Source organism: Plecotus auritus (genome assembly GCF_963455305.1).
Source record: "Plecotus auritus genome assembly, chromosome: X".
NCBI classification, from domain to species: Eukaryota; Metazoa; Chordata; class Mammalia; order Chiroptera; family Vespertilionidae; genus Plecotus; species Plecotus auritus.
In genome coordinates, this window is record NC_137784.1 from 58,025,516 (window position 1) to 58,053,279 (window position 27,764).

Genomic DNA, 27,764 nt, shown 5'->3' on the forward strand with positions numbered 1-27,764 from the left:
TTCTCTTGCTGCTTTCAAGATTCTCTCTTTGTCTTTTGCCCTTGGCATTTTAATTATGATGTGTCTTGGTGTGGTCCTCTTTGGATTCCTCGTGTATGGGGTTCTGTGTGCTTCCTGAACTTGTAAGTCTATTTCTTTCACCAGGTAGGGAAAGTTTTCTGTCATTATTTCTTCTAATAGGTTTTCAATATTTTGCTCTCTCTCTTCTTCTGGCACCCCCAAAATTCGGATGTTGGTACGCTTAAAGTTGTCCCAGAGGCTCCTTACACTATCTTCATATTTTTGGATTCTTTTTTCTTTTTGTTTTTCTGGTTGGGTGTTTTTTGTTTCCTCATGTTTCAAATCTTTGGTTTGATTCTTGGGGTACGTTGATCTACAGTTGAGTTTCTGTATATTCTTTATTTTAGACAGTGTATGCTTAATTTCTGACTGGTCCTTTTCCATTTTTTTGGCATTCTCACTAAGATCCTTAAAGGTCTCACTAAGTTCCTCAGCGGTTTTTAGAAGATTCTTGAGTAACCTTATAAATGTGGTTCTGAACTCTATGTCGTCCAGTAGTTTGCTTTCCTCCATTTCTCTCATTCGTGACATGTTTCTTTGTCTCCGCATTTTGCTGCTTCCTTGTGTTGATGGAGTGGCTTTGTGTGGTAGGTGACCTATAGGGGCCAGTAGCTCAGCCTCCCCAATCACCTGAGGTGGACGCCTTTGGTACACCCCTTTGTGGGCTGAGTGCAAAGTCTTGGTGTAGTTAAGCCTTGATTGCTGTTGGTACACTGGGAGGAATTGACCTCCAGGCCAATTGGCTGTGAGGACCCGCTGTGTCTATAATGGAAGAGCTGCTGCGCTGGAGACACGCTTATGGTGTAGGACTTGTTTCAGTGGGGCTTTGGTGCTTACTGAGTCTGCCTCTTGAATGTGTCACTTATGGATGTGAGGAGTTGAAATCTGGTGTCTCACACTGACCACTAGGTACACTGGCTTCTGGATCTCCAATGGGGTGCAGGTCAGCTACTGTCTGAGGCCACCCAGCAGGAGCTACAGCGAGAACTACAGTTTTCTCCTCTTTGCTTGGGGTTTGGAGGTTTTGGAGCTGTCTGACCTGGGCTGCAAGTTTGCTAGGTTAAGCTGCGATAGGGCAGGCCATTCATATGCTAAAGCCGCTGCTTGGAGCTTGGGTGGGTTCGTAGATTGTGCAGGGCAGGGTCTCAGGGCGTGACCAGGCTAGGGTGTGGCAAACAGCGATGGCTGCCAGTAAGCTGGCTCTGCGTCTCCGACCGTGTCCCCGTTCCGCGCCCCAGCACAATAAACAATTATTCCTGCGCACAGCCCTGCAAGCAAGCCTCCCTCACTTTCCGACCCCACGGCAGACAGTCCAGCTTCTCCCTGTAGGAGTTTGGGTCCCCCGCGTCTCCCCAGAAACTGGAGTTTGGAGTAATCGGGAGCTTATCTCCCTTCGGGTTGAAAACAGCAGTGCTCCCAGATGCCCGTTGCCAGCCTGATTCGCACGTCTCCGTACCTCAGCTTTTCAGCGCTTGTGCACCCCTCAATTCTGTTTGCTCTTTCCTTCTAGTTGTAGAACTTCCACTCAGCCAGCATTCCCGTGGTTCTGGGTGATAGACGTTTTGTCTTTTAGTTGTAGTTTTGAAATTGTTGTGCGAGACAGCAGTTTAGGTGTTTACCTACGCCGCCATCTTGGATCCTCCAAGAAAAGGCATTTAGAATAAATATTTGCAATTCATAACAGCATAAAATACAACAATTTAGGCTTTACTCACTTGAAATGTCTCAAAGTATCCACCATTCATTCACACAAGGAAACCACACATAGGAAAACCAAACTGGAAGAATACATTATTATTAATACCTGCTCCCTAAACAGCAGTTAGAACACTAAGTGTGTAACAGGTCTAGAGAATAAAAACACATGCATACTTTTGTGACCCATGAAAGAATTAAGGACCACAATGAAGAGCTTGGGTGAGCAAGGGTTCACTTCTTCTAAAGCAGTTAGTTTGTCAGAAAAGTTTACTCTTCTTGTGGTAAGGTGGGAGTGATCAGGCCATCACAGTTCAGTTCCATGCACAATCAGCAGAGGCAGGAACCAGCTGGCAAAAGGCTCCTAGTAGCCAGGGCCCAAAGGCCTCATTGCATGGCACATATGCTGTGGGGCAGGAACTCCTGCACATAGGTGGCGGCTGCCTTGGAGAGGTAGGTCATGGTGCCAAACCTGCCACTGGGTGCACTGTCGTACAGAAGAGTGCAGATGCCAGATGCAGGATCCTTTGCCAACATGATATCATCTGCGCCGAGGGTTTTCTGTTTGGTTTTTAAGGGTGGGAGAACACAGGGGAAAGGAAAAATTACTAATCCTACTAATTAAAGTCTGATTAGGGTAACTCAGAGCCTCCTCCCCATCACCAACTAGTTGGATCTTAGGCTGTTTAGTCAGGAAGTGATCAGGGTGATGCACAAAGCAGGGAATATATTCTGTACATGCATTTTTTCACTAGATCAAAAAATCATATGTATTATATTTAAAGTATTAATTATTTAGAATATTTGAAAGTTAAATAAAAGTGTTAATTAAATGAGTTATTCCTATTAAAATTCAAATGTTAATACTTACAAATCACCCTAGGGACTTTAGTCTGAGTCTTTCTAATACTACTGATTTCAGCTGTGTATTATGTTATCTTGCATTTGATCATTATTTCTTTCTACATTTACTTAATTCAGGTATACTATAAGCTTTCTAAGCTAGAGTCTATGTCTAAAAGGCATTGCATTTCTGATTCACAAACTGACTGCAACCCAGAATATTTAAAATCAGGATTATCCTAGAAAATCCCAGATACTTTTACTTTTTTTTTTTTTTGCATCCCCCCCTCCACAGTGCTTAAGAGAATAAAACACCTGTCAACGTCTTGCAGGGGTCCTCAAAATACGGCCCGCGGGCCACCTGCGGCCCGCTGAGGACATTTATCCGGCCCCCCGGGTGCCGCTGCCTGTCCTGCTTAGCAGCCGACTCGTCCCGGGCCCGCAGTGCACATAGGAATTTGTTCATAGGTGTTTTTTTTTAAAACTATAGTCCGGCCCTCCAATGGTCTGAGGGACAGTGAACTGGCCCCCTGTTTAAAAAGTTTGAGGACCCCTGTTTAGAGATTTTCCTATGGACAACAGTGCATATCCATCACATTATGTGTTCCTACACTAAATCTAGGAAACATTTGGAAGCCTTTCAATAAATAGTTTACATTTTTAAAATATGGTTAATTTCCTGGAAGAAAATTTATTAAGAAAAAAACGTAGAATTAAAAGGTTCACTTTAATATTTTCCTATAGGTAAGCATCAGAAGCAAAACCAAACCAAAACTAAAATACAATATTCTCTTTTCCTTAATACTTCAGAGAGGGTATGACACCCAATAGTCTCTCATTAAGTTCTTATCACAACAAAAAGTAGTATAATAAAAAGTTTGAAATACAATGAAAAGCATAAAAGCCTCCTGAGTCCCAGGCAACTTTACAATCTAACAGGCATATAACACATGGTGAAAGGCAGGTCATCTCTCAGCCTACTTCCTTTGCCATCAGTTCAGAGCCATCACAAAAGGGACCCAGAAAAGAGCAATTAAGTATAGGGCACAAGAAAGTGACCTTGGCTTCAGGAAGAGTTCGCAATGCAGTCAGATTAGTGCCAGATATTCCCTTTTGAGAAAACAATAGATTTGCCTACCTGTTCTTGAAGGAACAAGTCGTTGGCAATATGCACTATTTTTTCCACAGCAATAATGCTTCCGATACTATGAATTTCAATATCTACCATCATGGTGAGAACAAGAATGGCTTCAACCAGAAGTTGGCGGTATTCTGGCTGAGGCACACGATTTAGGACAGACTCCACATGAACAGAGAATTTAATCTCCCCTGGAGTCATCTGCGATAGAGAAAAAGAAAATCACTTCTGAAGGACCAATCATCAGGAGACATCAGTCATCTTTTCTGAAAGGCAGTAAAAACACTGTAGCCAAAGGCAATAAAAACACTGTAGCCAAGAGCACTGCTTCAGTATCTTTAAAGTAAGTAAGTAAATTGGTTCAATCTTTTTGGAAGGCAGTCTGGCATTGCCTAATGAGTCGTAAAAGTATTGATGCCCTCTAACTCCAATCCTATTTCTGGGAGTTCATCCTAACAAAATAACTCAAAAGGGAAAAAACAAACAAACTCTATGTACAAGAGTGTTTATAGCAGCATTAGTCACAAGCGTAAAACCAGAAGTAAGCTAAACATGGGAATGGTTGTGTAAATAATGGCATATCATGGTATAGCAACTTCATGAGTTTTTATAGTCATTTAAAAGTAAATATAATGACTGTGGATAAATGAAAAAACTAAATAGAACTTAAAATCATATATATATACATATATATATGACTGGAGGTATGTCAATCATGAATATACTATCAGGTTAAAATGGGCATGAAGAAATATAAAGTTTATTTAGCATGAAGGGGATTGAGGAATAATTTTTGGCAAAATTATATTGAATATACAGTTTAAGGTGGCAATGCAGATTTGGAATCTAAAAACCTTGGTTCAGGTCCTCTCTTTGTCAGTTACTAGTTCTACTATAATCTCTTCCTTAGCTATCTCACATAGTTGTGTTGAAGATAAAATTAAAGAAAGTGTGAAGATACTTTGAAAACTCTTAAAGTTACCATTCAGTTATGTATTATTACTAGAGGCCCAGTGCACAAAATTCATGCATGGGGGGGGGGGGCGGTCCCCTCAGCCCAGCCTGCACCCTCTCCAATCCAACAGTCAGACATCCCTCTCACAATCCTGGACCGCTGGCTCCTAATCGCTCACCTGCCTGCCTGCCTGGTCACCCCCAACGGCCCCCCCCCTGCAGGCGTAGTTACCACTCACTGCCCCCCCCCCCGCCAGCCTAATTGCCCCCAACTGCCCCCCTGCCAGCCTGGTCGCCCCCAACTGCAACCCCCCACCAGCCTGGTCGCCCCTCACGGCCCCCCCACCAGCCTGGTCGCCCCACACAGCCTGCTGTTCAGTCATTTGGTTATTCCTCACTGACCCCCCTACTGGCCTGGTCACCCCACACAGCCTGCTTGTTCAGTCGTTTGGTTGTCCCTCACTAACCCCCCTGCTGGCCTGGTCATAGGCAGCCATCTTGTGAGGGCGTGAGGGCAATTTGCATATTACTTCTTTATTATATAGGATTATTAACTAGAGGCCCCGTGCATGAAATTTGTGTACCAGAGCGGGGGTTCCTCAGCCTGGCCTGCACCCTTTTGCAGTCTGGGGCCCCTCAGGGGATATCCGCCTGCTGGCTTAGACATCCCTCTCGGTGTCCGGGGCTCTCATGGTCTGGGGCCCCTCACTCCTTACTGCCCACCTGCAGCGGAGGTGGGAGAGGTTCCCACCACCACCGCTGTGCTTGTCAGCTGTGAGCCTGGCTTCTGGCTGAGTGTCCCTGTGGGAGTGCACTGACCACCAGGGGCAGCTCCTGCATTGAGTGTCTGCCCCCTGGTGGTCAGTGTGTGTCATAGTGACCATTCGTTACACCAGTCGTTCCTCCGTTTGGTTGATTTGCATATCAGGGGTTTATTATATAGGATTCTATTAACATTTCAATCTTTCTTGAAGGCAGAGAAAAGACAAAGAGGACACAGTGTTCTTTATTAGAGGAAAGGCCTATAGGCAAGAGTGAAGCCTTGAAGCATAGCATCAACTTTCTGTACCTGCCTCTCCAGACATTATCTGTAACAATTCTAGTGTTTTTGAGAATTTTCTACTGTGAAATTTACTATTTATAGCTTGCTAATTCTAACCTGTTTGTTGATTTTGAATTCAAACTATTTCTTTAAATTTTCCATATGTGTGGGCGAAAAGTAAAATGTGAAAGCACCTGATAAACTATGTCTGTGTTTCATGGCAATGTTTTCCAATCACAGTTATATATCAGAGTCATTCTAAGGATTTTTAAAAGTACAGATGCTCAAAAAAAAAAAAAAAAGTACAGATGCTCAAGCCCCATCCCTGGAAACTATAATCCACTAAATTGGAGATGAGAGCTCAGGTTGTTGTGACATATAGTTGGAGCTAAGGACGCTGGTTTATGATCTAATAGTCTACAAGCATCCTACCACAGAATGGTGGGGATAAGAAAAATGGGGACATGAGAAGTCATTCATTCTTAGGTTTTTATCTTGTCTGCCCTCCAACTCTGGCAACACTCACATAAAGAAGCCCAATTTAATCATTAAAAGAAGTTGCCCTTATATAACTAATATAATACCTAATTATTCATTAATATTCTTGTTCTATTTGTTAAAAACATTCTCTCATTTCTTCAAATTTCATGTTCAGTTGATTTATAAAAGCACAGTTCTGTTATTCTGAAAAATGATCACTGAAATACTTTAGTCAGACAAACTAGCAATCACATAAATGTGAATGACAGAATCTTACCTCTCTAGTGGTTGAAGAAGGTAGAACAAAACCTTCCACTGAAAGTCCATGACACTGCGAAACAGCAAAAACATGTTGTCAATAAGGATATGCTGACAACTGGGAGGCTATAAGGAGATACTTAATATTTCTAAGTGTGCTTCACAGGGGAGATGCTAAGTAATCACAGGCCAGTGAAAGGCCCTGCAGCTTGACAAGGGGCTGTGATTACTATGTGGCAAGAAGCAGGGTTGAACTATAAGAGACCTAAGGTTCATACTCTACTTAGGGGAGTGGAAGGGATAGGAAAGGTCTACCTTTGGCAACCGACTGGCCCCAAAGATTCAGAGACTACATGGGAGGATACAGTACTCAATCCCAGAGCAAACACAAATAGGCTTTCAGAAAGATTTTTAGGTTGAAGAAAAAACTCAAGATATACATTTATTGGACATACACAGTTACTACATTTTCTACTTAAACATCCCCATCAACACTCTCTATGTCTATAGTACTTGTGATTTTTTTTAATCCTCACCTGAGGATATTTTTCCATTGATTTTTAGAGAGAGTGGAAGGGAGGGGAAGAGACAAAGAGAGAGAAACACTGATGTGAGAGAGACACATCGATTGGTTGCCTCCTGCATGTGCCCTGACCAGGGTCAGGGATTGAGCCTACAACCTAGGTACGTGCCCTTGACCGGAATCAAACCCAGGACTCTTCAGTCCACAGGATCTAGTACTTGTCATCTTTTAACATTTTATATAATTACTTATTTGCTATGTTTGTTATTTATTTATTATTTATCTCTCCTTAGTAGAACGTAAATTCCATAAGGTCAGAGATTGTTGTCTGTTTTGCTCTTTGTTGTATCACTGCAAGCACCTAGGGTACTGCCTAGTGCACAGCAGGTGCTTAGGACATACTATAGGAATGAATGATATTTTATTTTTCTCCTAACCATCAACTCAATTACTAAAAGCCAGTAAGAACTAATGACTTGCCGTTTTAGATTTTAAATCAATCAAAACATTATATATTACACCACAGATAAAGATTCCAATCCAATAGGTTTAGCGACTCTACCAGACACTTCTATTCTATGTTCCATAAATCAAACTGAACAGTCTTTGTACTGAGAATTACTAGCCTTCAGGCACATGTGCACTGTGATTGTTACATTTATAGTCTGAAAAGAATGGAATGAAAAAAACAGAGCATTTGTTTTTCCTCTTAGATCAGGATTTCAAGTCCAGGTGTTGATTCCACCCCAAAATACCCAATCTCCCTCGTCAGATTTCAAATTTTCTTCTCTTGTATTCTCACAGCCTCATGGTTCTACACTTTTATCATAACGTACTTTGGTCTTGCATTATAGCTGCTAATTACGATAACTATGGATTAAACTCCATAGTGACAAGAACAGATATCTTCTATGGTATTTGGGGTAGAACAGTACCTAATACATGTCTGTGAAACTGAATTTTTATAAGCCAGGGGTAACTGAAGAGATAAGGTACATATCTGTCAGCACTGTGCTTGAGAAGTTAGATGGACGGAAAGCAAGTTTTAGGTACTATTTGAAAGGAAGATTGCAGGGCTGATAGTCTAAGGACTCAACTTCCACCTTACCAAACGATCACATGATTCTGTCCCTAGAAGAATATTAATGTGCTAAGGGGAGAAATACAACTAAAGATTCTGAAGTCCTAGAGGAAGTATTCTTAAGTTTCTTGCCAAGGGCAATGAAGCAAAAAGTGGCACCTAAGAGACTATGAATGAGGCCTGTGGATGAGTACAATGGTCTTCCTGGCCCTCTAAACCTGTCACAAACATAATGGTACATCCCCTTAAATGTCTTTGGCAAACTAAGCCTTTAAAAGAAAAACAAAATTGGTCATGTCAACAAAGTCTTTGGACTATTAACATCATTATGACTGCATTTATTTAGTAGTTTTCATCCAAGAAAAAATACAGGTAAGAATTTTTTATACAAACTCCTCAGATGCTGCAGTTATTTTACTATAGTGACATTTAGTTATTAACAGCACACTGTTACAAATTCATCTGATTAGCAGCAAATGTATCACAATGTCCTACAATGTCCAATTGTGGACAAAAGCAGAGAAGTGATGATTTTTTAAATCTAATTTATAAACAACACCATAGCAATAACAGTAGAAAGAGACTAAATTATCAATACTGTCAAAATAACAAATCAACTCTTTGATTTTTAGGTTTTCTTCTAAGTTTCGTCATGTAGCATTTCACATCTATATAACTGCTGTGATGTCACAGTCATGTCATATCTCAGCCAAGGAGAATGAGGAACTCAAGGGGGGAAATAAAGAGACATCTGCAAAGTGTTATGCTCACCTTCTGTAAAACTTTCCATACTTTTTGATAAAATCCAATTGGGACTCTGTTCAGTGCTCCATCCAGCCGTCTTCGACGTTGCCATTGACCTTGACGATTATCTTTAAATGTCTGTTGATCATATGCACTAGGAAAGGAGCCACTACTTGGAGTCACAGAGGTTCCAAGTGACTTGGGAGTAAAGAAAAGGAAAGAATATAAATCAAAAGTTATCTCTTTTCATCTGATAAAGTATTATAACACAGTGAACAATAAATACTCTGCAGAATTATAAACCAACTAGAGGCCCAGTGCATTAAAATTCATGCACTAGAGGGGGGGTCCCTCAGCCCGGCCTGCCCCTCTCACAGTCCAGGAGCCCTCAGGGGCGGGAGGCAACCTGGTGATTAGGGGAAGGCAACGCCCCATCACACCTCTGCTGCTGCCACTGCTGTTAGCGCAAGCCTCAGTCGGCCCTGGTTACCTGAGCCTCGGGCGGCCCTGGGTGGCTGGGCAGCCACCATCCAGGGCTTGACTGCGCCTCAGGTGTCAGCTGAGCAGCTGCCATCTGAGGCTTGCCTGTGCCTCGGGCCAGCCTGGGGTGGCTGGGGGGCTGAGGGGACTGGGGGACTTAGGGGGCAGGTGCGCAGAGCGGCCGGGCCTGCCTGGGGGCAGGCCTGGCCTTGCTGTGTGCCTGCCGCCTCGGCAGGGCTGAGGGGACTGGGCGCCGCCATCTTGTGGCTCTGGGCACTGTCATATTTGAGGGAATGGCAGTCAATTAGCATATTATCTCCTTATTGGCTGTGGGCACCGCCACCTTTGAGGGCGTGGCAGTCAATTAGCATATTCCCTCCTTATTGGCTGTGGGTGCTGCCATCTTTGAGGGAGGGGCAGTCAATTAGCATATTCCCTCCTTATTGGCTGTGGGCCAAACAGTGCTCAAAGAGAAACTTATGAGTGCTTGTATTTTTTAAAAAAAAAGCTCTCAAATTAAGAACAAAACCTTCCACCTTAAGACAAGAAAAAACAAAAAGCAAACTAAACAGAAAGCAAGGAGAAGAAAGAAAATAATAAACTAGCATAAATAAGTAAAATAGGGAAGAGAAAAACAGAGAAAATCAGTGAAACCAAAATGTTTCTTTGAATATAAATATCAACAAAACTGACAAATCTTTTGCTAGACAGACAAGAAAATTTTTAAAGAGGAATTCAATGTATTAAAATCAGGATAGAGAGAGGGGACATCACTTCCAAGCTTAAAAAAATAAAAATGCTTATAAGGATATAGCATCAGCAGCCATTTGTCAGCAAATTACATAACTTAGATGAAATGGACAAGTTTCTAGAAAGATACAGATTACCCAAACTGACTCAAGGAGAAACAGAAATCTGAATAGATCTATAACAAAGAGATAAAATAAGTAATTACAAAACTTCCCACACAGGAAAAGCCCAGGCACATATGGCTTCACTGGTTAATTCTACCACCAGCTTTTCACAGACTCCTCCAAAAGAAGAAGAAAAGGGAACTTCCTAACTTATTCTATGAGGCCCATATTACCGTTACACCAAAATCAGACAAAAACATTACAAGAAAACTACAGATCAATATCCCTTATGAACACACATATAAAAATCCTCAACAAAACACTAGCAAACCAAATTCAGCAACTTATAAATAGAATTATGCACCATTGATGAAGTAGAATTTATTCCAGGAATTCAAGGTTGTTTTAACATCCAGACATCAATTAATGTAATACATTATATCAATAGAATAAGAATAAAGGATAAAAACCACATCATCCTAATAGATTAAGAAAAACATTTAATAAAATCTAACTCCCTTTTATGATAAAAATACTCAACAAACTAGAAACAGAGGGGGACTTCTTCAATCTAATAAAGGGCATCCACGGCTGACATAGTGAATGGTTGGAGATGGACTGTTTTCCCACCTAAGGTCAAAACAAGACAAAGATGTTCACTCTTGCAACTTTTATTCTGTATTTCACTGGAGGTTCTAGCCAGGGCTATTAAGCAATACAAAGAAATAAAAGTCATCCAGAGTAAAAAGGAAGAAGTAAAACTATTTACAGAAGAAATAATCGTATATATAAGAAATTCACTAAAAAACAATTAGAACTAATAAATAAGTTCAGAAAAGTTACATGATAGAAGATCACTCTACAAAGAGGGGGGAGGGGGACTCCTGCAATAATGTCAACATTAAAAATTTTAATTAAAAATAAGTTAAATAATAAAATATTAAAATCGATCATATTTCTAAACAGTAACAATCATCAATCTGAAAATGAAACAAAAACAATTCTATTTAAAAAGCATCAAAAAGAAGAAAATATGTAGGAGTAAATTTAACAAAACATGTGTAGAACATATACTCTGAAAATAAAACATGTTGAAATTAAAGACCTAAATAAATGGGGAAAAAAAATCCTATGTCCATGGATCAGTTAACACTGTTAAGACAGCAATACTCTCAAAATTTATCTACAGATTGAACACAATTTTTATCAAAATCCCAACTAGGTTATTTGCAGAAACTAATAAGCTTATGGGGGGGGCAGCTGTAATAGTATCAACAATAAAAGTAAAGTTTAAAACAAACAAACAAATGAAAAATTTAAGGTATCCATGATAGTTAATACAATCTTAAAAATAAAGACCAAAGTTGGAGGATTTATAACTTCTAATTTAAAAACTTACTACAAAGCTACAAAAATCAAGATATTGTCATGCAGGCATGGGCTAGGCATGTAGATCAATGAAATAGAACTGGTAATTCAGAAATAAACCATTATATTTTTGTCAATTATTTTTCAACAAGGATGCCAAGAAAATTAAATGGGGGCAAAAATAGCTTTTTTCAAGAAATGGTGCTGGGCAATGGAATACTACGCTGCTATATAAAGGAAGGAACTCCTACCATTTGCAACAGCAAGGATGGACCTGGAGAGCATTATGCGAAGCAAAATAAGTCAGTCAGAGAAAGATAAATATCACATGATTTCACTCATTTGTGGAATATAATGAGCAACATAAACTGATGAACAAAACCAGATCCAGAGACAGAAAAGCATCAATCAGACCGTCAAACCTCAGAGGAAGGTAGGGAAGGGTGGGGGAGAGATCAACCAAAGGACTTGTATGCATGTATATAAGCCTAACCAATGGACACAGATACAGAGGGGTGAGGGCATGAGTGGGGGGGGGGTAGGAGGGCAATGGGGGATAAGGACACATGTAATAACTTAATCAATAAAAAAAAAGAAATGGTGCTGGAAAAACTGAATATTCACATGCAAAAAAATTAAGTTGAACCCCCTACCTCACATCATACAAAATAATTTAAGTCTAAATGGGTTATTGTGCAGAAAAGAGTTACCATAGCAAGCCGGAAGTGCTATTCTTTTTTTTTAATTTAATAAATCTTTATTGTTCAGATTATTACAATTGTTCCTCTTTTTTCCCCCCATAGCTCCCCTCCACCGGGTTCTCACCCCACCCTCTGCCCTTACCTCCCCCACTGTCCTCATCCATAGGTGTACGCTTTTTGTCCAGTCTCTTCCCACACCCCCCACACCCCTTTCCCCCCAAGAATTGTCAGTCCACTCCCTTTCTATGCCCCTGATTCTATTATATTCACCAGTTTATTCTGTTCATCAGATTTTTAATTCACTTGATTTTTAGATTCACTTGTTGATAGATAGGTATTAGTTGTTCATAATTTTTATCTTTACCTTTTTCTTCTTCTTCCTCTTCTTAAAGAATATCTTTCAGCATTTCATATAATATTGGTTTGGCGGTGATGAACTCCTTTAGCTTTTTCTTATCTGTGAAGCTCTTTATCTGACGTTCAATTCTGAATGATAGCTTTGCTGGGTAGAGTAATTTTGGTTGTAGGTTCTTGCCATTCATCACTTTGAATATTTCTTGCCACTCCCTTCTGGCCTGCATAGTTTCTGTTGAGAAATCAGCTGACAGTTGTATGGGTGCTCCCTTGAAGGTAATTAACTGTTTTTGTCTTGCTGCTTTTAATATTCTCTCTTTGTCTTTTGCTCTTGGCATTTTAATTATGATGTGTCTTGGTGTGGTCCTCTTTGGATTCCTTTTGTTTGGGGTTCTGTGCACTTCCTGGACTTGTAAGTCTATTTCTTTCACCAGGTGGGGGAAGTTTTTGGTCATTATTTCTTCAAATAGGTTTTCAGTATCTTGCTTTCTCTCTTCTTCTGGAACCCCCATAATTCGGATGTTGGTACACTTGAGGTTGTCCCAGAGGCTCCTTACACTATCTTCAAATTTTTGGATTCTTTTTTCTTTTTGCTTTTCTGGCTGAGTGTTTTTTGCTTCTTTGTATTTCAACTCTTTGACTTGATTCTTGCAGTCCTCTAGTCTGCTGTTAGGTCTCTGTATAATATTTTTTATTTCAGATAGTGTATGTTTAATTTCTACTTGGTCCTTTTTCATATCCTCAAGGGTCTCGCTAAATTTATCGGCCCTTTCTAGGAAATTCTTGAAAAACCTTATAACCATGGTTTTGAACTCTATATCCAGTCATTTGTTTTCCTCCATTTCTTTCATTTGTGATCTGTTTCTTTGTCTCCGCATTTTCATTGCTTCCCTGAGTTGGTAGAGTAGCTTTGTGTGGTAGGTGTCCTCTAGGGCACAGTGGCTCAGCCTCCTCAGTTACCTGAGGTGGACACTCTTGGTACACCCCTTTGTGGGCTGTGTGCTCAGCCTTGTTGTAGTTAAGTCTTGATTGTTGTTGGTATCACTGGGAGGAATTTACCTCCAGGCCAATTGGCTGTGAGGATCAGCTGTGTCTATGCTGGGGGAACTTCTGTGCTGGAAACACTCTTATGAGACAAGACTTGCAAAATTGCAAAAGCCTCTGTGCTCAGCTTGGATGGGGTGGAGTTTCAGGGTGGAGCAGACAGCCTTGGCTTCCCGTCAGCCCTGGCCTATGAGGCCCCTGGGTCTCAGTGCCCCTCGGTAATTGCTGCAAGCACCTCTGAGAGAAAGCTGCCCTCGAGTTTCGCCCACTGCCAGACAGTCCAGTTTTTCCCCGAATGAGTCGGGGTTCCCAGAAACTTGCCCAGAACTGGAGTTCAACGCAGTCGGGAGCTTCTGTCTCCCTCCTGCTTTAGAAAGCCAGCCACGCACTCAGCCTCCCATGCATTCAGCAGTCAGTCCTATCTGCGCTCTCATGCGCGTGCCTCCAGACCTCTGCTTTCCGCAGCTCCCGAGTCTGTGTGCTTTCTTTTTACTGACAGTCCAGATTCCCCCTGAACGAGTCTGGTTTCCCAGTGTCTCGCCCGGGACTGGAGTTCAGTGCAGTCGGGAGTTTCCTTCTCCCTCCCGCTTTAGAAAGCCAGCCGAGCACTCAGCTGCCCGTGCACACAGCCGCCTGTCCTCTCCGCATGCGAGCCTCTGTACCTCAGCCTTTTGTAGCTCCCCTGAGTCGCAATGTGCTTTCCTATTTTCTTCTAGTTGTAGAATTTCCACTCAGCCAGCTTTCCTGTGGTTCTGGATGGTGTCCGTTTTGTCTTTTAGTTGTAGTTTTGATATTGTTGTGCGAGGCAGCAGTTTAGGTGTTTACCTATGCTGCCATCTTGGTTTCTCCTGGAAGTGCTATTCTTGGAAAGGCCTGCTTACAAGATTGATCCCTGGCTGGAGTTTGGAAACCTGGATTGGGGAGGGCTCCCATCACATCCAGAATTGATAACGGTGGCTTCCTGTACCTAAACTGTGCAAAAACTATGGTTTCTGTTGAACACTTGCTTTTCCTCTGGTAGTCTGGAGTTTTGGTATGTGCCAGACAGAAGCTGTTTATGTGAGCATCCCCCAGTAAAAATCCTGGGTTCTGAGTCTTTAATGAGCTTCCCTGGTTGGCAATATTGTGCACATGTTCTCACAACTCATTTGCTGGGGGAATTAAGCACATCCTGTGTGACTCTACTGGGAGAGTACTCTGGAAACTGGTGCCTTTTTCCCTTGGATTTTGTCCAATTCACCCTTTCCCTTTGCTGATTTTGCTTTGTATACTTTTGCTGTAATAAATCTTAGTTGTGACTATGACCATATGCTAGTACTGTAAGTCCTCTTAGTGAATCATAAAACCTGGGGATGGTCTTGGAGATCCCCAACACAATTATAGACATAATTTTAAGATATAAAACTATAAAACTCTTAAAAGAAAAAGTAGGAATAAATCTTTGTGACCTTGGGTTTGGCAAAACTTTCTTAGATCTTGTCTAATAAAGAGGAAATATGCAAATTGACCATCACGCCATAACAAAAAATGGCTGTGCCCACAGCGGAGGCAGGGATTCCGTAACACAAGATGGCTGTGCCCATAGCGGAGGCTGAGTTCCCGTAATGAGCCTTAACAAGCAATCAGTAGGGACCTAAGGCTGCACCCCCCACCTGGTGGGGCTTGACAGGGGACCTCAAGCCGCACCCCCTGCCCCAGCACCAGGCCAGGGGACCTCAGGCTGCACCCCGCCCTGGCACCAGGATGGGGTTCTCAGGCTACACCTCCCACCCATGGAGCTCGACAGGGGACCTCAAGGTGCGCCCCCCTCTCTGGCACCGGGCCAGGGTACCTGAGGCTGCATCCCCCACCTGGCGGGGCTTGATGGGTGTGGGGCCTGCCATGTCTGGATCTAGCCCAATGTGGGTAGGGCTGGCTGGGTCTGGGTCTCGCGTGATTTCGAGGCACACATGAGTGGGTGGGGACTTGACTCTGGGTTCTGTGGCATGCCCCAGACTCTAACAGGAGGGAGATTTTCATATACATTTTCCTAATTTTCTTTCATCTCTGACACTTCTATTATAGAAGAAGGGCAAATAGTAATATTAAAATATTTCCTCTAATTAATTCCCTTTTAATGTGCACAAATTTCATGCACTGGGTCACTAATATAATACTAAAAGAAAAAGTAGGTAAATTGGACTTCATCAAAATTAAAAAATTCTGTTCTTCAAATGACACTATCAAGAAAGTAATTCAGTGGTTGATATTCTCTAGAGGGGGAAAAAGAAATGAAAGGGAAAAGACAACCCATAGAAGAGAAGAAAATATTTTCCAATCACATATCTGATAAGGGACTTATATCCAGAATATATAAAGAACCTTTACAACTCAACAATAAAAAGTCAAATAGCCCAATTAAGAAATTGGAAAATAATCTGAATCGAAATTTCTCCAAAGATAAATAGCCAATAGGAACATGAATAGATGATCAATATCATGAACAATCTGGGAAATGCAAATCAAAACCACAATGAGATACTACTTAACACCCACTAAAATGGTTAGAATAAAAAAGACAAAAAAAATAGCAATGTTTGGTGAGGATATGAAGAAATTGGAACCCTCAAACATTGCTGGTGGAAATGTAAAATGGTACAGCTACTTTGCAAAACAGTTTGCCAATTCCTCAGAATGCTAAACAAAGTTAATTACCAAATAACCTAGCACTTCGGCTCCTAGGTATATATGCAAGATAAATGAATACATATGTCTACACAAAAACTTGTACATAAGGTTGATAGCAGCATTACTCCTATTAGCCAAAAATAGAAACAATCCAGTTGTCCATCAAATGATGAAGTACTGACCCATGCTGCAACATAATGAACTTTGAAAAACTATAAGTAAAGAAGGAAATATATTGGGGAAAGTGGTTCTTTAACAGTTTAGATTCAGAAATAAACATAAAATAGAAAAAATAATAGAAATATTTTCTGAGAAAAAAACTCACATTTTAATTTGGGCCAAATGCTTATATCACCAACCACTGCTAAGTAAAACAGAAAAGTGCCTCAAGACATTTGTATTGGCCAGTGACTATCACACTAATGTACTAAGTAGATGATCTGCCATTTGATTTATTGTCATTGTCTTTGTCTGTACCACCAGGATCCTAGGCTGCTAATAGTGGGGTCAACCCAAAAAAAGGTATTCAGACTATTTCCTAAAACCAAATAGCAGCAGTTTTTAGCTTTTTGAGTAACTTCACCTCTATGTCTCTGTCCTCCTTTATTAATGTGCATATGACAGAGTTGGCCAAATCTTACTGTACTAATTCATTATAGGGTATTTGGTTACAGTCAATAGAAATATCAAAATTGTTTCCAATAGTTTCTTTCCAATTTTTTGTTTGCTTGCTTCTGAAATTATAGGCCAGTATGAATCACTGATTTAAATCAAGGAAATTTTACTACTATATTTCCAGTGTGTGGCATGAAATTGGCACTCACTTAATATTTACTAGATGAATCAATAATCAGAGTAGCTACCCCAGTGGTTTTCAAAATTAAAAGTGCATCAGAATCACCTAGAAAGATGATTAAAATACAGACTACTGGGCCTCACCCCAGACTTTCAGGTCTAGAGTGGAGAACAAGATTTTAAATTTCTAACAAATTCTCAGGGAACGCTGATGCTGTCTAATACACTGCCTGATGCATAGTAGACATGCAATTAATTAAAAGTTGTAGAATAAATGAACAAACGGCTACATAACAAATAATTTTAAAATTGGATTTTGTTTTCGGGACTCCCTTTCTTGCCTTTATGGGAAATGAATGGAAAGATTTCACCTTCATACATAAACTTGATTTATATTTATTTTAGTTCTTAATTCATTTTGTTTTTCTTTTCAATCAATCAGTATATGTCATTATTTACATAACAGTATGTTCAAAGCACTCGTGAATGGTATATAATACAAGATAACAGCCCTTACCAGAAAAGACGGTGACATCAAATCTATACCCAGGGCGTGACCACCGTTGGACTATAAAAAAAATTGAGAGAATACATTTTTAAAAGACATGAAGCAAAGCCCCCATTATTTGCATTTTTAAGTTATTAATAGAGTAAAATTACAAACTATTCAAGTAACTAGCCAGCATGTTATCATTTAAAAAGCTGATGAAATCACCTTACTCTAGAAGTCATGTTAAAGAGTAAAACAAAGAAAACTTCCTGAAAAATATTTTTCCATAAGAAAAGAGAAAATTGGTGAGTGGTAGAGAAAATGGCTTAGAACAATACAAAATACCAGACAGGCAGGTGATGATAGAAATCAATATTTAGAAATAAGAAAATAATGAAAATTTATGGTTCCCCATAGTCTAAAATAAAGTTTTAATGATTTTGGCTTTCTTGAAGTCCTATAGGTAATAAATGTGTAAAAAAAATAAAGGATATAGCTGGGTATATTAATTTAGCTGAGAACATAGACTTCAAGTTCTAAATATATAATGGACTTGTAAGTAATACAGTGTGATTGTAAACAACTATGAAATGTTTAGCCAGTCACTTTCAACCAAAACTAGAATTGTTACCAACAATGTCAGTTTAACTCTTCAATATGAAATGTAAGTCTTCCACTTTTCAGATAGAAAAAATGTTCAAATTACACAATTTATCTGGGGAAAAAAACATGTAAAGTGAACATTTTTCTATCACAAGACCCATTCTTACCCTACTGCATAATATAAATGTGAAAGACTATCTGATAAGTGTTCTTACTCTTACCCTATATAATAAAAGCCCAGCAACTGAATGGTGGAATGACTGGAACGACTGAAACAACCGGAATGACCACACCACCTTGCCCTGGCCAGCCCTGCCACCCTGGGCTGCAGCCCCTCGCCCCGGCCGGCCCAGCCCCCAGTGGGCCCCCCTACCCCAATCAGGGGCGGGGATGGCCGGCAAAGAACCATGGCCCCTTGCCCAGGCTGGCCCCCTATCCCAAGAGGGCCCCCTATCCCAATCGGGGGAGGGGCTGGCTGGCAAACTGCCTGCGGCTCCCCACCCTGGTCGGCCCCACCCCTCAGTGGCCCCCCACACCCCAATCAGGGGGGGCAGCTGGCAAACCGCCCACAGCCCCTCACCCCAGCCAGCCCCACCCTCCAGTGGGCTACCCCACCCAGATCAGGATCGTGGCCAGGCCCCGACGGCCCCATCAGGGTGGGCCAGCTGGACCCCACCCATGCACTGAGCCTCTATCTATAATAATAAAAGCACAATATGGTAATTATACCAGACAGCCAAACAACCTTCTGGACGTCATCCCGGATATCCTTCCGGACAACCTTCCAGACGAAGCCGCGGCAGCAGGGCATGAGGCAGAGTCAGCCACGACAGCAGGCAGGGGCTGAGGCAGAGGTGGTAGGGGTGATTAGGCAGGCAGGCAGAGTGGTCAGGGACAATCAGGCAGGCAGGCAGGCGAGCAGTTAGGGGTGATCAGGCAGGCAGGCAGAGTGGTTAGGGGCGATCAGGCAGGCAGGCAGGAGAGCCGTTAGGAGCCAACAGTCCCTGTGGAATCAGGCCTAAACTGGCAGTTGGACATCCCCTGAGGGGTCCCGGATTGCGAGAGGGTGCAGGCTGGGCTGAGGGACTCCCCCCCCCCCCCGCATCCCCATGCACGAATTTCGTGCATTGGGCCTCTAGTAGAAATATAAAACTCTACCTGCCACCACTCCAACCCAACTCACCAAAGGCTCCTGAAACCACAAAATTAGATCACTGATTCAGGCTAGCAGTTCAAAGTGTAAAGCCTTTCACACATGAGGAATTCGCACCTTTCTCCTTCCCCTTGGACTCCATGTCTCAGAGGAGGCATGCATGGTAAGGACGCACAAATGAAAGCTCAGAAAAGTCACTCTTTTGGGGTCCTGTGGCGTATCCAGGAAAAGACAAACTGATCACCAAAAGCCAAGCACCAGAGTCTGTCCCTTCCTCATCCTGCGGCCTCAGCTCTAGGCAGGCACTCCCTGTGGCAGGATACAAGGAGAGACCCCTCTCGAATCTTCACAGAGACGGGAATGCTCAGGAGGCCAAGATAATAGAAACCTAAGGACCCAAATGCTGGGGCCCATGCCGCCAGGGCCCACACAGCACAAGGCCAAGAGGAGCTCGGACCAAGTTCTTGTCCAATTCCTAACCCAGTCACGACCAGCCATCCCGGGGCATCCAGGGCCACAGCGCACGCTGGATTGTGGGCGCTCTAGAAGTGGAGGGCTCACCTCAACCCCTGGGCCCCAGGGGCTCTCCGCCTGCACGCCCTTCCCTCAGGTGCTTAGCCCAAGCTGTGCCAACAAAACCCCTTTGCTGGGGCAGGATCACAGGGGGCGGGTCGGGGGAGGGGTGGCTGTTTGCAAACATGCAATTAGCTCTAATTATCCCAGGCTTTCAGTTCGCCTACTTGGGGCCGGGAGCTGCACCAGCAGTGAACATGCCCAGAGAGCTGCTGCTCCACCGAATGAGCCCTGTCACCAGGCCAGGAAGCTCTATCCCAGTCCACAGCACCCTGTGTTGTGTGTCTGTGTTTGCCCAACTGTCTACACAGCCACCATATGTTGGCTTGGGGATATCTTTGTATGTCCTCGGTTGTGTGTCTACACTGGCCTCTGGGAAGATTCGAGAGTACCTGGCACCAATGAAAAGGGAAGGGGTGGTGGTGGGGAGGGGAGGATGAACTGGTTCTCAGCTGCAAAGGAAGGAAGTGCTAGCGCCCAGCTCTCCTGTCTGTGCAAGTCCTACATAAACGTGAGCCCAGAGCAGTGGCCAAGGCCAAAAATCCCTGGGATTTTGGATGTAACTGCCAAACCGAGGCGTCCTAGACCGTGCTCTATCTCCTCCCCTCTCCCCCCAGTCATTTCGAGCCTCAGCCACCAGTGCTCCTCTCCTGCAGGTGGCATAGGCTTAGAGAGGTAGGCAGGTGAGCAGTTAGGGACGATCAGGCAGGCAGGCAGAGTGGTTAGGGGTGATCAGGCAGGCAGGTGAGTAGTTAGGGTTGATCAGGCAGGCAGGCAATCCTCCTCTCTCTGTCTGGTCTCAGATCCCTAGCCCTTGGCAACCCTGGTCCTGTGTACTCAGTCCATTGCCCGCCACATCCTTCCAGCCCTTTCCCTGAGGCCAGTTCAGCCATGTCTATGCTGAATGGAACCAGAGCACAGAGGAGAGCAAGCTCAGCCCCAGGGGCCTTAGTTGGAGTTGGAGGGATCAGCCTTCCTGAAGCAGGATTTCTCAGCACACTCTCTCTGCCCTTAGGGCTGAGTCCCTTCCTTAGCCTTCCTGGGTTCTCTGTGGCTGTCTTTCTCACCCTGTGCATCTCTCTCCCTGTTCCTTGCTCTCTGATCCTGTTCACCATGTCTCTCTGGGCCTTTTGTCTCTGTCTCTCATCGGATCTCTGCCCATGGAGAACACCCCTGCTGCCCCCGCAAAGGAACACACACCAGCAGAATCTGTCTTTTCAATAAAAAAAATGACAAGTGGGAAACAGAGTGAATTAAAAAGCATTTACTTAAAAACAATCCATGTGTCTGCAAATGTGTCCCAAATGGCAGCACTTCGTGGGGGTGTCAGGGTCGGGGCGTGTTGGCCACATGTTCTGGAGCCTCAGACACAAAGTGTAGGGGGCTCAGCACCTCACTATGGACCCCCTCCCACTAGCCACCTGGAATGGCAGAGTCTGGGGAAGGGACTTAGTCTATACTCACCCTCGAGGACCCCCACCTGATTCTGTAAACTTTCCCCTGTTCTGGCATCTGCTGGTCCCTCTTACTCCCCCAGTATCTCCAAACCTTCCTATGCTGACCCAAACTCTCCTTCTGCACCAGCCCTCCCCCCGCCACACACACACACAGATTTCACCCTCTCCTTCCCCCAAACCCATTCTTCTACCCCATACTTCCTCCTGCCCTGCCCTGCCCCACCTCCATTCTGCCCTCCTGCCCCAGACCACCAAGCAGCCCTGTTTTTAGGAGAAATGGTTAGAACAAAGCTTTCCTTGGCCAGAAGAGATTCTCCAGGGAGCTGCATGCAGAAAGGCACTCCCAGTCCTGTACATGCAACTGCTCTGTCCTGCCAGATGCCAATCAGAAATTGTGTCTCTGGAGACAGAGGATAGCAGAAGTAGGCTGCTGTCCTTTGAAGCCCCTCATTAGGAGGAAACTCTCCTGACCCCCCGCAAAAAAAAGTTCACTCTGCTGCCTCCCTTATCACTTTCAGCAATCCTCCTTTGCCTCTTTCCCTGGAAGTGGAAGGATTGGAGCACATCTATACATATAAAAGAGTAATATGCAAACTGACTGAATGGCGGAACCGCCAGAACGACTGCTCAACCAGTCACTATGAGGCACACTGACCACTTCTTGGTCCCTTCCCCTGGCCAGCATGCTCCCATCACCCAATGGCAAACAGGGAACTGGGGGTGGGTGGCGGGGGACATGGGCAGCACCAGGCCAAGGCCCCGCCCAGCCAGTCACCCCCCACACAGAGGGTGACCCATGGTGGGGGTGGGGCTGGCAAACGAGCAGAAATAGCCAACCTCTTGGTCCCTCCCTCCAGTCTGCAGGCTCTGATCGCCTGATAGCGAATGGGGAACCAGTGGTGGGTGGTGGTGGGGGTGGTGGGGCCAGCTGCCGGCAGCTGGGGAAGATGGTCCTGATCACAGGCCAGGCCTAGGGACCATACCCACACACGAATTTTGTGCTCTGGGTCTCAAGTCTATATAATAAAAGCCCAGCAACCTTTATGGTGGAACAACCAGAACGACTAGTTGCTATGAAGCCCCGGCTGCAGGGGCTGCCACAAGCGCCACTGCTGAGGCTGAGGGCCCCGGGGCCAGTTGTGCGGCGGCGCCAAGGTGTCTGTAAAGAAGAGGTGAAGGGCGCCAGCATGAGCACGCAGCTTGAGATGAAGGCTCTGTGGGACAAATTCAATCAGCTGGACACCAAGATGATCCTCACCAAGGCTGGCAGGTCAGGGCACCCCGCTCCCTGCTACGACCCTCCCCACATGGCACCAGTATTAGGCAGCGGGCTTTGTCCCAATCCACGCAAGCAAGACTGAGAAGTGGGGTGGGGGGCATGGCAGGCCATCTGCGGGTCCCTCTTGGAGCGGACCAGCTCATTCGCTCTCCGAGTCCCGGCTCTAGCGACAGCCGCCTGGTGCACCGTGCTGGAGGGTACTGCTCGGGAGGCCAGGAAGGCAGCGGAGAGAAACCCTGTGGACCTGCTGCCTGACCAGTAACCCAGGACCTGGCAGCACCAGAAACGGAACGGCTCAGAGCACATTGAACTTGAGGTGAAGGCAGCCGCCTGTGAGGGGCCTTGCCACAAGCCAGCTCCTGGTGGCTCCCACCTCAAAGGAAACTTGATCTTTGGTTTCTTAGTTCAGTCTATCCTTGCTAAAGAGGAGCAGCTGGGCACATTTTAGGGGAGAATTAAGACTCTAAAACAGTGTGTTCTGTTCCGTGGAGATTGCTACCCAGTTGTCTTACACCTACATTCTGGGTGATTGTGGGGCCTGGCTCTGCCACTGGGGCTTGCGTCTTCCAATTGGCCTGTATTTGTTGCAAGGGCCCAAAGACAAGAAGGGGAACAAGTTTTTCAATGCAATGGATTTGACCAACAGACAAAGGCGAGTGCTGGGCTGTGTCTAATGTACACACAGAGGCACCAGCTCTGAGTCCACCTGGCCAAAGGGAGCTCAGGGCCTGTTTGCAGAGCCTTCAGATGGTTTCTGTTTCCTTGCTGAGGCCATCCTCCCTGGGAAGCTTGGGTCCCATGCTCAGCTCCAGCTCAGTGGGTCTTCTCCAGGCCCCTCCACCCAGCCGGCCCCACCCCCGATTGTCCCCCAAACCCTGATGGGGGCCGGGGTGGCCAACTGCCCACGACTCCTCCCCGCAACCAGACCTGCCCAATCAGCCAATCAGGGTGGGCCGGCCAGACCCCACCCATGCACAAATTCATGCACTAGGCCTCTAGTATAATATAAATGCAAAAGGATATCTGATAAGAGTACTCAAATGAAATTTACTTCAAAGTAAACTTCAAGCATTGGCTCATTCTTTTCCTAAATGGTTTGTGACTCCTAAAAAAATTCGATTTAATAGTACAAGCTAGCACAAATCTATTTTAAAAGCAGGAGCGGTAGATTTAAGATTTTTCATAAAAAAGTGCTAAAAGATCAAATTAGTACCTTCTCAACTTGGACTTTAAAATCACATGATTTCCCAGAGTCTTGAAATAAGTTTTGGAAGTTTGTGTTAATTATCTCTTTGTATAATACAATAACTCATCTATTCTCACATGCAGGAAAAAACAAGTGAGGGGTTACAGTATGAAGTTTGTTGACTCCCACCAACTCCTAGTAATTTAAGTGTTTTTCCTCTATGTGTTCACAACACCTTTCACATATCACTTTCAAGACAATGATAAAAGTCTAATTTTGGGACAATACCTGAAAACAGATTTTAAAAAAGGCTGACATCTAATCTGGTGTTCTCTCTGATGTCTCTCTCTCTCTTTTTTATTCGATTTCTCACATGAGCAAGGAAAATATAGTTGCTTTATTTCTTTTTTTATTTTTTATTGTTGAGAGTATTACACATGTCCCCTTTTCCCCCCATTGTCCTCGCCCAGCCTGCCCCCCCCCCAGCCACAGCCTTCACCCCCACTCATTATCTGTGCCCATTGGTTATAATTATATGCATACAAGTTCTTTGGTTGATCTCTTATCCCTCCCCCCACCCTGGCCATCCTCCCCTGCCTTTCTCTGAGGTTTGACAGTCTGTTCGATGATTCTGTGTCTCTGGATCTATATTTTTTCACCAGAATATGTTGTTCTTGATATTGCACAAATGAGTGAGATCATGTGATACTTATCTTTCTCTGACTGGCTTATTTCACTTAGCATAATGCTCTCCAGGTTCATCCATGCCGTTGCAAATGGTAAGAGTTCTTTCGTTTTTACAGCAGCATAGTATTCCATTGTGTAGATGTACCACTATTTTTTAATACACTCATTGGCTGATGGGCACTTAGGCTGTTTCTAGTTCTTAGCATTTGTAAATTGTGCTGCTATGAATATAGGGATGTATATATTTTTTCTGATAGGTATTTCTGTTTTATTTGTGATATATTCCCAGGAGTGGGATTACTGGGTCAAATGGGAGCTCCATTTTTAATTATTTGAGGAAACTTGATACTGTTTCCACAGAGGCTGCACCAATCTGCATTCCCACCAGCAGTGCACAAGGATTTCTTTTTCTCTGTATCCTCACCAGCACTTGTCATTTGATGATTTGTCGATGATAGCTATTCTGACAGGTGTGAGATGGTATCTCATTGTTGTTTTGATTTGCATCCCTCGGATGAGCATGTTTTCATATGTCTCTAGGCCTTCTATATGTCCTCTTTTGAAAAGTGTCTATTTAGGTCCTTCACCCATTTTTTGATTGAATTATTTATCTTCCTTTTGTTAAGTTGTATGAGTTCCCTATAAATTTTGGAGATTAAACCCTTAAGAGATGTCACATTGGCAAATATGTTCTCCCATGCAGAGGGCTCTCTTGTTTCTTGATGGTTTCTTTTGCTGTGCAGAAGCTTTTTATTTTGATGTGGTCCCATTTGTTTATTTTGTACTTCATTCCATTGTCCTAGGAGATGTATCAGTAAACATATTGCTAAAAGCTATATCTGATATTTTGCTGCCTATGGATTCTTCTAAGATTTTTATGGTTTCATTTCTTACGTTTAAGTCATTTATCCTTTTTGAGTTTATTTTTTTGTATGGTGTAAGTTGGTGGGCAAGTTTCATTTTTTTTTTTTTTGCAAATATCTGTCCAATTCTCCCAACACCATTTATTGAAGAGGGTGTCTTGACTCCAATGTATGCTCTCTCCTCCTTTGTCAAATATCAATTGAGCATACAGGCTTGGGTCGATTTCTGGCTTCTCCATTTTGTTCCATTGGTCTATGTGTCTGTTCTTGCGTTAGTACCATGCTGTTTTGAGAATAGTGGCTTTGTAATATAGCATGATATGTGGTATTGTGATCCCTCCAACTTTGTTCTTTATTCTCAGGATTGCTGCAGCTATTCGTGGTCTTTATTTATTCTATATAAATTTTTGGAGAGTTTGTTCTGGGTGTGTGAAATATGCCGTTGATATTTTAATGAGGATTGTGTTGAAACTGTAGATTGCTTTAGGTAATATGGACATTTTGATAATGTTGATTCTTCCAATCCATGAACACGGTATATTCTTCCACATGTTTATATCTTCTTCTATATCTTTTTAAAAAAATAAATCTTTATTGTTCAGATTATTACAATTGTTCCTCTATTTTCCCCCCATAGCTCCCTTCCACCTGATTCCCACCTCACCCTCTGCCCTTACGCCCCCACTGTCCTCATCCATAGGTGTATGATTTTTGTCCAATCTCTTCCCACACCCCCCACACCCTTTCCCCACCAAGGATTATCAGTCCACTCCCTTTCTATGCCCCTGATTCTATTATATTCACCAGTTTATTCTGTCCATCAGATTTTTTATTCACTTGATTTTTAGATTCACTTGATATGTATTTGTTGTTCATAATTTTGATCTTTACCTTTTTCTTCTTCTTCCTCTTCTTAAAGAATACCTTTTAGCATTTCATATAATACTGGTTTGGCGGTGATGAACTCCTTTAGCTTTTTCTTATCTGTGAAGCTATTTATCTGATGTTCAATTCTGAATGATAGCTTTGCTGGGTAGAGTAATCTTGGTTGTAGGTTCTTGCTATTCATCACTTTGAATATTTCTTGCCACTCCCTTCTGGCCTGCATAGTTTCTGTTGAGAAATCAGCTGACAGCTGTATGGGTACTTCCTTGTAGGTAACTAACTGTTTTTCTCTTGCTGCTTTTAATATTCTCTGTCTTTTGCCCTTAGCATCTTAATTATGATGTGTCTTGGTGTGGTCATCTTTGGATTCCTTTTGTTTGGGGTTTTGTGTGCTTCCTGGACTTGTAAGTCTATTTCTTTCACCAGGTGGGGGAAGTTTTCTGTCATTATTTCTTCAAATAGGTTTTCAATATCTTGCTCTCTCTCTTCTTCTGGCACCCCCATAATTTGGATGTTGGTATGCTTGAAGTTTTCCCAGAGGCTGCTTACACTATCTTCATATTTTTGGATTCTTTTTTCTTTTTTCTTTTCCAGTTGGGTGTTTTTTGCTTCTTCATATTTCAAATCTTTGACTTGATTCTTGGGATCCTCTAGTCTTCTGTTGGATCTCTGTATATTATTCTTTATTTCAGTCAGTGTGTGCTTAATTTCTAGTTGGTCCTTTTTCATATTCTTGAGGGTCTCACTAAATTTATCAGTGGTTTCTAGAAGATTCTTGAAAAACCTTGTAACCGTAGTTTTGAACTCTATATCCAGTAGTTTGCTTTCCTTCATTTCTGTCATTTGTGACCTGTGTCTTTGTCTCTGCATTTTGGTTGCTTCCCTGTGTTGATAGAGTGGCTTTGTGTGCTAGGTGTCCTATAGGGCCCAGTGGTTCAGCCTCCCCAATTACCTGAAGTGGACACTCTTGGTGCACCCCTTTGTGGGCTGTGTGCACAGTCTTGTTGTAGTTAAGCCTTGATTGTTGTTGGTATCACTGGGAGGAATTGACCTCCAGGCCAGTTGGCTGTGAGGATCGCCTATGTCTACAATGGGAGAACGTATGTCCTGGAGACACCCTTATGGGACAAGACTTGCTTCAGTGGGGCTTTGGTGCTCACTGAGTCTTCTCCCCTGAGTGGGTCCCTTATGGATCTGAGGAGTTGTAATCTGGATGGTCCCACTCTGACCACTGGGAGATCCAAGGAGGTGCAAATTTAGCCTCTGCCTGAGGCCACCCAGCAGGAGCTAAGAAGAGATCTGCAGATTCCTCTTCTTTGTTTGGGGTTTGGAGGTGCCCAGATGAGGCCCAGCTGTGAAGCAATGCAAGCTGCTATGGGGCCTTGGGCCTTCTTTTGGCAGCTCTGTGGCTCTCTGACCCAGCTGCAGTTTGTTAGGTAATTTTAGGTTGCAAAGGGCCAGGCCATTTATATGCAAAAGCCTCTGCACACAGCTTGGGTGGGGCAGG

The 27,764-nt window shown here is 43.4% G+C and overlaps 1 protein-coding gene across 7 annotated transcripts in view; it reads right to left on the reverse strand.

Annotated features, from left to right (window-relative positions):
• Positions 1-308: 308 nt before the first annotated feature.
• Positions 309-27,764, reverse strand: part of PHKA1 (phosphorylase kinase regulatory subunit alpha 1) — a 349,029-nt gene continuing 321,573 nt past the window's right edge. For 6 of the 7 annotated variants that reach the window (XM_080653241.1, XM_080653240.1, XM_080653242.1 and 3 more), the window contains 5 exons: positions 17,599-17,649; positions 8,846-9,016; positions 6,490-6,543; positions 3,737-3,937; positions 309-2,316 (listed from right to left, as the gene is read on the reverse strand). In XM_080653241.1, the coding sequence (XP_080509367.1) occupies positions 2,143-2,316; positions 3,737-3,937; positions 6,490-6,543; positions 8,846-9,016; positions 17,599-17,649 (651 nt within the window). In that variant the 3' untranslated portion in view covers positions 309-2,142. Of the gene's footprint in view, positions 2,317-3,736; positions 3,938-6,489; positions 6,544-8,845; positions 9,017-16,611; positions 16,651-17,598; positions 17,650-27,764 lie in introns of those variants that run through there. The other variant, XM_080653244.1, reaches the window with a different exon arrangement.